The following is a 14,127-nucleotide window of genomic DNA, read 5'->3' as shown; positions in this document are numbered from 1 at the left end:
CTAATTAATACAGAAAGCATTTCGACCCTATAATTGGAAAATCAATCCCGCACAAAGATTCATTGTACATAGAGTACCGAGTGCCCACAGATTCGAATGAAATATGATGCAGAGGCTCTTGTATACTGAAATAGGATGTTTTGAGCGCAATTCCATTATAAATCAAAAGTATCAGAAAATCAAATCTGACGAAACATTCAAATCTCTTTTCTCAAATCCACGGTCATGGCTGACATATACATTATACAGCCATCGCGGATATATCGCCATTTAACACGACACAATATAGACAACCGAGACTTCCGATTTATTAGAAGCAAGGCACGGGAATTGCTATGTCGTTTCACACCAGACTTTTGTTGTGGTCGAGAGTAGCATAGTGGTACGTTCTACTGTAGAAGCAAAGGTTGTAAGATTTGATTCTGATTGAGGTCGACTCCAGATTCCGTTCCTAAGTGCTGGAGCTTTATCTAGATCCCTAATTACTAGGGCAAGTCTTTGCGACTTTTGCAACTTTTCTCTATTTTTGATGCCAATTTTTACTGCTACTCTTATCAAATATTGCGTAAAAGTATAAAGGAGTGATTAATAATAATGCTATAAACTATTTCTAGTATGATTCTATTCTCTTAGATTTGCATCAAAGGACTATTTGATATAGGTTAGCTGCATCTCACTGTTATCTATGACACAATGGCTTTTGAGCAAGAAGTTCAACTACCCCTGCCAGGCACGACCGTACCCGAACAACATGTAAATAGATCGCTTTATTAATTCTGTCGTTTAAATTTGAAATAGTTTCCCATTTCACGAACGCTCAGGCGATACCGCCAAAACTTACATTTTCACTGCTGGGTCACCTTTTTCAGTTATTGATTTCGTTAAAGTCGCCAAGAGTAAGTCTTCTGTAATGCCTTAGGTCAAGTTTGCAGGCCTAGGGGGCTTGGGGTGTGTTATTCGACTTATTTTAGGGGAAGGGGGTCATCGCTATGGTGTTAGGCTTTTTTGGGGAAAATTATTCCCAAATTGCATAATTTTCTTGCTGTGTGATGCGAAAATGTAAATTTTGGCGGGTCCAACAGACCGTTTAATGACAAAGTAATAAATTTGACATCTCTGCAGGACTAAGTTGTACAACGGACCCTTTCGAGTATCTCATGCCCTAATAATTCAACAAATATTATAAATGCAACTTTTTACTGCAACTTTTGTTAAAATTAAATGCAACTTTCTCGCGATTTTAGTGCAACAAAAACTTGCCCTACTAATTGCAATCGGATGCCCATAAGTGATGTCTTACAGAAGACGAAAACGGAAGGGGCCATGCTATATGTACGCAGCTCGGGAATCAAAATACATTATTATCGGTCTGGTATATGTCGAATCACTATGGGTATACTACATGTAAACAACCAATCAACGGCTGATTTTCTCGTTCGTATGCTTCATTACGACGTTATCTTTTGCATGCATTTTCCTCAGTGCCGATATCTAACCAGAGACATCGTAGGGTGATCTAACAGTTCATACGCCTATGCTAAGCGTGTAATCTTGGGATTACATTGAGGCTTTCCGCGGGACGACTATATAGGCTTGAAATATCCCAGATGGCAATACTGAATGGCCATGCCTTGTTATGTTTCGGATTGTAGTGATTCAACTGGTCACTAGGGGGAAGCGAGTGGCGCAGTTGGTTATGCACCACTGTCACGACACCAATGTTAGTGGTTCGAATCCAAGTTTGGACCTACTTATATGTGTCGGAGGTTTATCTGGGCTCCTCATCGCTGACCTCACTGCATATGCAGTGTCGTACGAAAAGCCCAGATGTATGGTGAGCCGCGCCAAAAAGTCGGCAGTACAGACGAAGATACAGGCGCATGAAAAACGAGGGAGGCCGATGGTGAAAGAGTGCGAGTGTGCAAAGTCGCCCGGAAGATGACGAAAATCAAAGACAATGAAATATTACAAATGTTACTGTCGTGGCGCACATGGCCTTACTAGGCGAAAAGCGCCACTGTTCTTGTATCAATAAAACAAACAATAAAAACTGGTCACTAGTGGCAATAGCATTTTCCGTTGCCGAGTAGTATTTGTTGTCATCGTTTACACCACGCTACGTCACTATTTCAGGTCGGATATTGTCGTCGAAGCTACTCCTGCTAGAATTCAGCTCAATAAATCACCGCAATATCTTGCTACGTTCCGTGTTACCAGGATTTTCACTTCGAGGAATGGAGATTTTCAACTCGGTGAATCGTTCCTGTAAGTAAATATTTTTAGATGCTGACATGCATGCTAAAAATCGAGCTCTGTAATGATCAAAATGTTCATATTTCCCCGCTTTATACCACTACACCCTGCGCAGGCAAATTCATGATATTTTCCTATTAGTTCCGCCCTCCTCAAATGTGCGGCTTATGATCAGATGCTCAATTGCTCAACCATTTTCAGGCGCAAAAACAGGCATACCGTCGTCCGTAACTAAGGAGCATATCCGGAATCTTCATGTTTTCAGTAGCACTCTCTCCAGATATATTAGTTCTGTAGTTCATATCCTCATACTATCATATGCATACCACTACTAGTGTTTCAAAGCCCATAACAGCAGACTATATAATATATCTGGTATGTCTGCGACCCCATCGACAAGGCACAGATCATGATGAATCGACCTATTTTCATAAGATCCCAGATCATATCCAATATTAATTTCAGCACTGGGACGTTCGGAACAGCCAAGAATTGCATGAAGCCTAGATCAGGAAAGAAGTACATCTTGTTTCTGCAATATCCAAAGCGTTCCATCAGAGGACGACCTTTATTCCAGAGCCGGTACAATCCGGTGATATCCTCCAACCGCAACCTTCAATACTTCTCGGATGTGCTCTCTGGTAAGTGCGGCGGTATTTAGTTATATGTATAGTGTCCAAACTTGAATTCAACCAATTCTCACTGCGCAGGCAAAGATAATGGAAAAAAACTGCTTCTGTCGGGTTGCAAGAAGATGACTAATCCTAAAAATGGAAAAGTAGTATGCTCACCAAATAAAGCTCAATGCAGGATCATTTGCGACAAAGGCTTTGAGTTCATATCAACCAGGCGATTACGCACTTGCAACCCTGCGACAGGATTATGGCTTCCCATTCAATCGGCTAGGTGCGCTCCAACATCTCAACAGAACGTCGGCACAACCCCCATGGCAAGCATGTCTGTTCCATCAGTCATAAAGCTTAAAAAGGCACCAACGAAACCTAAGACGGTGCCGGCCAAGAAATGGACGCCGCCTAATAAGAAACCATGGACAAGAAAGAACAGCGCAGCCAAGCCGAAGAGTTCAACGCCCACAAAGAAACAAGCAACTCCACGCAAAAGATTCCCAAATCTCCGAGGGGCTGCCGCCAGATCCGCCTTAGCCATCAATAAAAGGCAAAAGACCACACCCACGAAAAAAACGTGGAGAAAGCCAACGAAGAAACCGGCGGCCACAAAGGCGACAGCTTGGAGAAGGAAAACCCCGACCGCGAAAACACCAGCCAATAAATTTCGTAAATGGAAACCCAGAGTGCCGACAACAACACCCAGCGTGTCCACAACACCTGTACCGCCGTCCACAACAACAGCAGTGATCAGAACTGAAGCAGCTTCGGAAAAAGAAGTGCCGCCAATCGGAAATTCTACAGCAACGCCATCACCTGTAACTACAATGAAAACCCGGCCGGTATTGCCGACATACAGACCATTGCGGCCCCTTTCAAGAAGACCTCTATTTATACCGCTCAGACGTCGTACACCTGCTGCTTCCAACAATATACCACCGCCCACGCGTCCCCGTCGACCAGTCTTCAAACGACTGCAGCCTTTACCTAAACTTGATGTTCCGACCACCCGGCCACCATCCAAAAAGGTGGCCTTTCTGAAGGCGGTAACTCCCGCCGAGGTGATCGGAGAAGAAATAGAAAACGTCGGTGACAAATTCGCGGTCGATCGCATTGGAGACAGTTGGGAGACGGAGGAAGGACTCACTTACAAACCGGAAATCGTGGCCAACGCAACGGTGTTCGGATGTCCGTATTACGAAGGAAACGTGACAGTGTTCAGCGCGTGGCAAGGTGGTTTTAACGCGATGGTCAGGTTCGACAGGCTCTCGAGGCCAATCGCGAACGGTTGGATTGTTCAAGTGCAGTTCGACTCTGCCATAGTTGATATCGAAACTCACGTCGTTAACTTCTATCTCGGCACTGCTGACAGAAGATTGGTAACATTCACGCCCAAAAGATACATGGAGATTCTTCATGTGAACCAGGTACGTTATAGGCTGTTTGATAACCTATATTGCGGTTGATGTGGAATGTGCTCGAATTTGCGGTGTGACTCTATATGTCCTGTCACCATGTACATCGTTATATATAGCCATTATATAGCATATAGAAAACCAATTATCCAAATTGCGGCTAAAGCGGAACCGGCGGGAGATGTGGGAAACACTCGATTTCCTTTCAGTGATTGAAATAATACGACGGACAGCAGTTGATCCATGGATGCAATATATGGGCTTGTAGTTCTTAACCTGTTGGACCGCACTAAACGCCTCGATCACTATACACGCATTCATCGAACACAGTTGGAAAATATAATGTCTACTTGCTTCGTCAATCAGTTTTATGTAAGCTATCTGTCACGTTGATACCGGTAAATTGCAATCTAGTTAGGTCACTGAAACTCCCACAAAATCGGCCTCGAAGATGAAATAGGCATTGTGTCGAGCAATTGCAGCTCCGCGAGGCAACGAGGCGTTGACACTGATTTTCCATGGTTCGATAACAATGCGTCTGGACAAACTCGACCCGTTGCTTATTCGGTGAACGTGTCTCAACGTATTGACCTCCGCCGAATCCCTGAGACTGACTCTCAAAAATGAAGTTACGAGCAACGGATATAGGCTAAGCGTCAATAAATTTCTTTCCTAACAGAATATATGCGTCCTATATCGGTTATGCACGATCTTGACGCATTTTTCGCGAGACAAGATCATTTGCAGCGATCCAGGGTGTATCGAGCAGCTTCTTATATAATCGGCGTCCCTTTGCACATATTTGCCTGCAATTGAATTCTCGACAGTATAGCAAACGCTGCCTCCGAATTTCAGGATTTGACAGTCGCGTTCGTCGCGAGAATGGAGTCGAACCAGATAACAGCGCCGCCAGCAAAAGGATATTTGCTCGGAAAATGCGAAGAAGCGGAAATAGAAGAGAAAGCGGTCGGAAGCATGTTCGAGGGTCAAGACGTAGTAGATAGTTACGGTCCGGATTCAAAACGAGTAGAGTGAGTTTTGTTGCATGGTAAAACTACCGATTGTGATTAGATTTGGAAATAGTATGTGGGAACAGAAACTTTCGAAAACTCAATATATACTGGTAATACTAGACGGGTTGAAACTGTGTGTTGGAGGTTTATCTGAGCTCCCTCCTTGTCTTCTCATCTGTGTAATCGGTGTCTTATAAAGCCTGGAAGTGGCCCGTGCTACAAGTCGGCAGCTGCGGAAAAAATGATGAAAATTGGCCTGGTGTAAATGACTATAGCAGTCGACAAACACCACAAATATCACAAACAACACCAACAGCACGAGAGCGCTCTCGCCTATACTGGGAATAATATCTCCCCTGCTTGCGCTTTCACTAAGGTGCTTCTCCACGGTTATGTGCATGTCCACCGCTCCAAAACTTTCCTAGCAAATAAACTCAGCAAATGCAAGTAGAATACTATCTCACCCAGAAAAGCAAGGCAACTGTTATTAGCTTGGATAGCAATTTGACGATGAAATACAATTAATACCGCCATAGTCTATTTGACTAAGGCAATTAGTCCTTCTATCGTCCCGCGTGAGAGGGTCGTGTGACAGTCTCTATTATGGTGTGACGAGTATTGTCGACATTATGAATCCGTGAAGTTACCACTGACCGAATGCATCATATTAATATAAAATATATCGATGCAGCATAGTAGGCTATAGCCTGCAATAGTAACTCAATTTAACGACGTGTATGGCCTGTTTTTTCTTTATTCGAATGATTCAGACCTATACTGCACGTAATCCACCCCACTGACCTATGCACAGAATACGTGAAGTTGTATATAGTACATGGCAGATACGATTTTGCCGATGAACTATAGTAGCCTATCCTAAGGAACTTGCAATACGGAATTCGCGCTGCAAGAATACATTCCACTTCACATATACGTAGGCCCAGCGGGGAAATCGGACCGTGTACACTGTAGTTTACATTGGTCCTAAAATCGAACCGAACAGGTTTGAGCCCACCACAGCTTCGGACCTGACAGTTGATATTGCAGTCTGAATATAGTCTGTTGAAAAATATCTGTAACTGATTAGTAGGGCTGGGCAAAATAGAGTACCTGAGTGATTCGATTCTGAATGACGTATTATGCTTCGAGTCGAGTCGAGTATTCGAGTATTACTCCTTGTGACGTAATATCAGTATGCCCAGCCCTACTGACTGGTCGATTTTGTCCGATTAAAGTTAAACATAAGTTGACAAAATCGGGCCCATGCCTGGCCCGGCCCGCGCTCCTAAACTACTACCCGACTTCTACCTCTGACGGGGCCTACATGTACATTGTATTTTCAGAGTTCCCACCATACCACCTACAAAGGCTACTACTACTACAACGACGACTACCACCACCACAACAACAACGGAACAGACTCCACCGCCACGACGACGTTTTACTCCGGCAGGAAGGGCTACCACCAGGCGGCCATGGTCACGTCGTCCAGGAGCAGCAGCACCACGGGTTGCGCGACCACGTTCCGCGAATCAACCCGATTCCGGCGAATGGCTGGGTGATCGGTGCCTGCCGTCTTCGCCCAACGGGGAGCTTCCAACTGGAGGAATGACGAAACCGAACTGGGAGACTTCAAAGCAGAGTATGCACAGTACAGTTGGTCCCAATACTCGAATTCGAATAGACTAGCGTCTATTACAATAGTTGTGCTCGTGCGTCTATCAAGTTTAAGTCGATGCGATTCGAATTGTCACTAATCTCTGATCAAGCTGATAGCGACTGGCAATTCCTCTCCGAATGAACTCCTCGAAAACCGGACTTGTTGTAGCATATCGTTTACCAATATGGTATCGTGATAGCAAGACAAGATACTGCGCTGCCTCAGGCCACATGTGCATAACAGAATGGAAAACTTACGTTGTATACGCAGTGGATGCATACATTGTTGGGAGATCTTGATATTTGGTTCAGAGTAAGATTTGACGTTTGATTTTGACGTTATTGTATTCGTGAGGTCATGAAGGAAGCGCGATGTAGCTTCATTGCTGAAAGCGTCTTGGGGCATCCAATATAGTCGGACGCTTAGTGTGTCATGGAAATTAACTCACCTAGATTGCATCCGTACGGGGATCTCTCAATCTCTCTCAAATCCTGAACTTGCCAAGAAAAAATGATCAGTCGATCATTGCGTACAGTGCTACACGAGCAAAATGTTGAAATACCCAATATAACGAACCATACCTGTTGAGATACAGATGTCGATATGAGCGAGTTTTATTAGCACACAATACTGGTTTGTATATCCCCATCACTATAGATCTATTGACGTTTCAGAGTCACTCTATGATTACAACGAAGTGCTGCACAAATCTGGTCTTTTCTACCTGGCTCAAAAGTCCGGAAAACTACCGAAAATGTTTCCTATTCCTTGGAGAGGAGATTCTGCGTTGAAAGATGGGTGTACTGCCGGTCATGAACTACACGGAGGTCTATACAACGGTATGATTCACTGATCACTTTCAGTAGCTGACTAAATTTGCTAATCATACCATGCCATGCCATTAGGTGGAGGTCACGAGAAAAACACCATGGCGATCGCTTTCACGACAACGATGTTAGCTTGGGGAGCAATAGAGTACAAACAAGCATATACGAAAGCCGGAGAATATGACAATGTCGTAAATCTGATAATGGAAAACGCACAATATCTTATCAGGTGCCATACCTCGAAAAACGAGTTGGTAGTGCAGGTGCGTCGAGAGTACTGCCGTATGTAGACAACGTTGCGGAATTGAAGTCACACATCGGGTATTTGATTGGCAGGTCGGCAATCACGACTCCTCTGGCGATAGTTGGTCTCGACCGGAGGAAATGGCAGCGAAGGGCAGAACGATACACAAAATCAATGCGAAAAATCCCGGACAAGATGTAGCTGCTGAAACAGCGGCTGCTCTGGCTGCTGCATCGATTGTACTGAAACCGACGGGTGAGCACTGAGCAGTGAACAATTAGTCGTATACATCTTATAATAGTGTATGAGACTGCGATCGTGGAAGCAGATATAGTTTATATTTTGCATTGAAACGTGATACATAATCTAATCTACAATTCCATTCAAAGTAATTTTTGTGGGATAGTATACGTCAGCTTCGTTGCGGCACAGCAGTGCCACACACGACGACGCCGGTAGCATGCATGCATGCATATCCGAACAAAAATGTTGCATGACATGTTCGGAGTGGGTCAAGGTAGCCAGCTTCGGTATTCAAGTAGAAATAGAAGATAAGTTTAAATTTCGATTCAATTACAGGAAGTGATTTCGAAGACAAATCAAAAGTAGAAGTACAATATTGAGGATCTGAGAAGTACTCAAAATACTGATATAAGGTAATTGAAAGGGTCACTTTCGAAATTGCAACGTGCATTTTTGCGACAATGACCAATGACACTACATATAGGTCAACTTTTCGAAAATATATTCAGTTACCGTGACATAGTGCAGTTTCTCCAAGCGGTGCAAACATACCCAAAACTACGTTCTACTTTACATAATCCAAAGTCTAAAAAGTAAGTGATTTTGCCCAAAAGCTGTGAAGTATAGAATTAATCTGCCAACATTACAACTGGAGTAAGTACAGCGCGAGTGACCAAAACCTACTTGAGTACTTCGGAAAAGTAGAAATATTTCGTTCCTCACGACCTCGAGACATGGGACATGGTTATGCTGTATATTGCTGGTTTCTGGTAAATACCAAAAAAACCATTACCGAGAATGGACACCACAGAGAATGCGCATTGCCGAGGATAAACACCACCGAGAATACAATGCAGGCATGCTATGCATAAGAACACAATGTGTGTATGTGCATTGTGCAATTTTGCATCACGACGTGTCCACATTCGGTGTCGATTCTCAGGCATCGATTTCTCGACAACGTCCGTCCCAGTATAAGTTAGATTCTTGGAATTGGCCATTCTCGGTAATGTCAATTCTCGGTGGTGTCCATTCTCGGTAATGGTTTTTTGGGTATTGGTATAGAACCATATATTGTTACGATGTTCCAGTGTCAGCCATGTGTCACCAAATATTACACGCCAATTTCAATAACATATAATATAAACCATATATAAAACAATTATAATGTGAAATATGTTTCAGGGCACTCACACACACTCGTACCCTCCCATTTTACTGTTGCCCATGACGCCAAATTCTGCTACCACTGAGCAAGCGCGAATGCACACTAGCTTCGCACACCACAATCTCTGTGATTGTTTTTTAGACTTGAAACTGTCGCAAGAGTGTCTGAAACATTCGAAACAACTTTTCGCGTTTGGAAGAAAGTATCCGGGACAGTACAGCCGTTCCATCCCTAAAACGGTCAATCACTACCACACAATGTCCGGTACAGTGGACGACTTGGTGAGTCCGACTTTGAGTTCTCGCTTTTCTTTCTGTCGAATAACCCTGGTAATAATATATCTCCAGGCTTGGGCGCTGATATGGTTGGGCAAGGCTACAAACAGTCAAACGTACTACAACAGCGCCGACAAAATGTATTCAAGAATTGCTTCGAACAAAGTCAATAAATTCGATTGGTCGGAAAAGACTCTAGCTCTCCCAGTATGTATACCTTATCCAACTTTATGTGGTTCGGTAATAACAACGTCTTTGCATTGAGCAGATTCTTTTGATGAAATATGGTAAGAAAAATACCTACAAATGGCAGTGCAGAAAGATTATCAACGCGTGGAGAACCGCTGTGACGACATCGGGCCAGAACCAACTCTGGCTTGACGCGAAAGGAACAAATATGCTTACAGGTTAGCTGTGTGTACACTGTACATACGAAGAGTCGATACATAGTAACTCATGACTTTGGATTTTTATCACAGCGAACGCGGCATTTTTGGCGTTGCAAGTCGCCCAAATAAACGAGGGAGTGCCTTTCGCGTCATTGGCAATGTCCTTCGCCAAGGACCAAATGCATCAATTATTAGGTGACAGTGGTCGAAGTTACGTCGTCGGCTTCGGTGAGAAATTTCCAAGGCGGACTCGTCATATGGCTAGGTAAGCCTGCTAACTACTGACCTTCAAATACACGTTCACAATGTCTAATCGGTGTTTTTTCCCACAATGACGCAGCTCTTGTAAAGATGTACCAAGCAAATGCGATAATTCTGTCCTTGGCGCGTCTTCGGACAATCCCCACACCTTACACGGAGCGTTGGTCGGCGGACCGGACAAGGCCGGAAAGTAAGTCATTCAGTATATGTGCCTGGACGTATCTATTGCGTGGCCACTTATTAATGTTATCATTGTAACAGTTTCATCAAAGTCTTAGCGATATCCGTAACGATATAATCCTTCCACGATTACAGGTACGAGGACTCCATTACGCAGAAGTTACAGAACGAAGTGGCCATTGATTTCAACGCAGGATTCCAGTCGGCCGTCGCAGGGTTGATAGAATTAACGTTGCCAGGGAAATCGCCCGTGCCATCAAGAAACGCGAACGTCCTTCGGCGCGTCGGTCAGCCAGTTCGAAAGAGTGCCGGCTAAATACTATTTGAGTGAGAGGAATCCAAGTTATTTTCAAGAACAGACATTACAAAAACAGCTCTACAAATAGCAGAACATTGGAAAATCGATCAAGTTTGTTTTCAGAACGTGTGATAATCTTAAGCTACACGATAGAGCGTAGTCGCCTTTTGTGATATTCACGAACGAGATGCGGACAATCGGACACTGAGCAAATGCGTGTCATCGAATAAGAGATCATCGCGTGCCGTGATGGTAACTGGTGTTTTACCGAGTGTGAGAGATAATCACGTACCATGACATTCTCTGGTATTTCACCTAGTGTTTGGGATGTATAGAGTTGATATTTTTGATATAATAAAATATATACACGAATAAACTCGACCTTGGTATGGCATCGACGGCGCTATACTTACTTGCGTACATCAATTTCGTCATCAGGGAGGCATATCTAGTTCTACATAGTTTTATATACTCGCGCTCCTCGTACATTCCTGGGCTCCGATCAAGTGACCTTCTCGTATCGATAGATATCGGTACACCACGAATGATTATAAAATGTAATGGAAAATAAACCGTCAATTATCAATTGCACGCTCAGTGATCAAAGAGAGTGCGAAAAGACGAACTGCAACGATAACACCTCACTCAGCTCTACCGGTATATCTGATTAAGTGAGCAGAGAGAGGATACAAAAATTGATAGCGATATATATGCAAGTCCCTATTATATTGAGCGATTCAACCATGAATTAGAGAAATTTCCGGGTAACAAATGTCGCTGACAAGTAGCTAGTCTTCGCCCCGCAGAATCACGCTATGGGGGCAAGGCTAGCGTGTTTTTTTTTTGGGGGGGGGGGGACTGACTGGCTGGCTGGTCAAATGTTAACCCTGGCGCGAAGTATGCCGTATTTGGTGTATGCTTATTGTAACCCTCTGTTGGAAGTCTCGTGTAACTCTAACTCAGGGATATGTATAGTTCTATATATCCCTGCTCGTGACCAAGGTAGCAGCAAATTTGTTCTACATTTCGTTGCTTTTTCTGGGAGGTTTATGATGACGAGCGAACTCGAACCTAGAAATCCATTTGTTTTTTGGAAACTGAAATTGAATAAACGGGCTGTTTCATAAATAGGCTCCTCTACTACAGAACGATTGATTGTTACTTGATTCATTGCTTCGAAGTGGATTAACTACCCATCTTAACAGCAAATTCTTAACACCCTTACATCTTAGCAACATCTTAACAAGTCTTATAAAGCCTAATAAAAGTAGGTCGTGCTAAAAGTCGAGAGTTGGGGAATCATGAAAGATAATGCTGTCCTGGTGAGAAATCACCAATGATGTCAAAACACCATTAATATCAAAAGCACAACAACAAAAGTGGGTAAATTTTGAGTCACACATGCTTAGCTGCATGCCTTATCTTAAATAAAGATACGGTTCCCTTTACAAAAAATCGAAAAAGAATCCCGGGTAAAAAGATGTAGAAGTTTTGGAAACATTCAGAATTGTTTTCAATAATGGTTGACGTGAATGATAGAAGTAACGGCACGGAACCGGCAAATATCGCAATTTCTTACCGTGATTTTGACCAAAATTGAAATGTATCGTACCACATTCCTTGCCTTGCATAGACTAAATATCTTATGAGTTAATAAGTATGTGGTTACTCACCAGTAAGTTAGTATTGACATAAAATTTGCATCTTTCATTCCATTCTTTTTCAAATTCTTCATTTCCATCTGTGGAATTGACATAAACTAAGAAAGGAAATCGCTTGAAGCGCAACGAAAAATTGCCTGATCAAATATATGCGATCGTTATAACCTTATACATAACTCCTATCAATGAAAGAACCTATTCCGTTTTGCTATATCAATCAAGCCATACTCAACCACTCATATATTATCGAGTCTATATTATCCAGCCATACTCAGTCACATCTACACATTTGGAAGGTTTTTCCACATGAATGATCCATTGTGACGCTGGTAGAGGCTATAGGCCATGCAGGACTTGTTGCTCATTGCAGACTTGGACTGATTGCAGACTTCGATTACGTGATATGTTGTGCAGAGCAACGCTGGACTGGCTTGTAAGCTATACATTATACAATAATACATTCTTCTGAGTATGCTGACATTTGTAGAAGCCCTCCTGCGCCCCCTATTCAGGTCCGCTATCGGTCATGCTCTGTCTATTCGGTGGAGAGCATGATCTGGTTTTGAATTTTGGGCTTGGGCTGCATCGGCCGTGCGGTCGACGGTATTACTAGTCTGTTACTTCGTTCTTGGATCTGTATCGTCTATCGGATTGTAGTATATTTTGTGAGCTGAATAAACCTCCATACGGGACAAAGGCCCCTACACATTGCTTAGCCTTAGATAGATCTAGATATCCCTGGTGAGGAATCATGATTCAGGTAAACATATGTCCTCCTTTTTCAGGAAATCGAAAATGTCATCCTTTTTGGGAATTCGTCCTCCTTTACAGCTTTGAGCGCCAGCTGAAATCTGTAATGCCCATGTTCGAGCGGGTCTGAAAAAAATGGCCTTTCTTTTTAGTCAACACAACAGGATTTCCCGTAAAGATATTAGAATCAGGAGTTTTCAAGTCCGGTAATCTAACCTTTGTGATTTTTAAAAAGTGTCCTTATATCCTGATCCCGAAAATATGGTATCCCAAAGCACGATGAGTACTGATGGGCCGCGCTAATTGTACAGGATCTTAAATCCAGATAATAGCCCAAAGACAGAAATACCTCTTCATTGACGAGAATGAGAGCTCAACTCTAACATGTTGCTGCTGGGAATATTTATTAAATATTTTTCATCATTTAATCTGGCACAAAATCGATCCTTTGATATTACCGTAAAATACGATAAGCTACACAAGCATAGAACTGACTTGGCTTGAATAGTACTTCCATTTCCTTTGAAGCACCCCACCTTCCTCGTTTTTTCTATTTTCCAGAAGACGATATCCAAGGTTAAGTTTCAAATAAGTATGAATTAAACAATTTGTAAATTTCCACTATCAAGTTGAAACTAACATCACATGGCAACTTATCCGTTATTTCAGAGAGATGCGATCTAGGGGCTATTAGCATTACGGGAATAAATGACAGAAAGTGCTTTTCATTAACTCACTTATATATGTCACATTTGCAGACTCAGATCAGCGTCCCGCAAAAGGACATTTTGCTCTCTGAGCTGCATAAAATCTCATTTACGTGGACAGATTTCCGCAGTTCAGCGTTTTATCTTAAGACAACTG

The 14,127-nt window shown here is 42.9% G+C and overlaps 1 protein-coding gene across 1 annotated transcript in view; it reads left to right on the top strand.

The window, feature by feature from the left end:
- Positions 1–11,246, top strand: part of LOC145441573 (uncharacterized) — a 47,017-nt gene extending 35,771 nt beyond the window's left edge. Inside the window, exons 3-16 of the mRNA XM_080319470.1 lie at positions 2,134–2,265; positions 2,719–2,894; positions 2,964–4,306; positions 5,150–5,325; positions 6,651–6,949; positions 7,642–7,806; positions 7,873–8,057; positions 8,131–8,293; positions 9,591–9,730; positions 9,797–9,931; positions 9,993–10,131; positions 10,204–10,378; positions 10,454–10,564; positions 10,690–11,246. Coding sequence (XP_080175596.1) covers positions 2,134–2,265; positions 2,719–2,894; positions 2,964–4,306; positions 5,150–5,325; positions 6,651–6,949; positions 7,642–7,806; positions 7,873–8,057; positions 8,131–8,293; positions 9,591–9,730; positions 9,797–9,931; positions 9,993–10,131; positions 10,204–10,378; positions 10,454–10,564; positions 10,690–10,870 — 3,520 coding nt within the window. The 3' untranslated portion in view covers positions 10,871–11,246. The remainder of the gene's footprint in view (positions 1–2,133; positions 2,266–2,718; positions 2,895–2,963; positions 4,307–5,149; positions 5,326–6,650; positions 6,950–7,641; positions 7,807–7,872; positions 8,058–8,130; positions 8,294–9,590; positions 9,731–9,796; positions 9,932–9,992; positions 10,132–10,203; positions 10,379–10,453; positions 10,565–10,689) is intronic.
- The last annotated feature ends 2,881 nt before the right edge of the window (positions 11,247–14,127 follow it).

Source organism: Botryllus schlosseri, chromosome 6 (assembly GCF_051294905.1).
Source record: "Botryllus schlosseri isolate E-star chromosome 6, Bs_hap1, whole genome shotgun sequence".
Taxonomy (NCBI): domain Eukaryota; kingdom Metazoa; phylum Chordata; class Ascidiacea; order Stolidobranchia; family Styelidae; genus Botryllus; species Botryllus schlosseri.
Note: the sequence above shows the minus strand (reverse complement) of the source record. Positions and strands in the feature narration are given on the sequence as shown.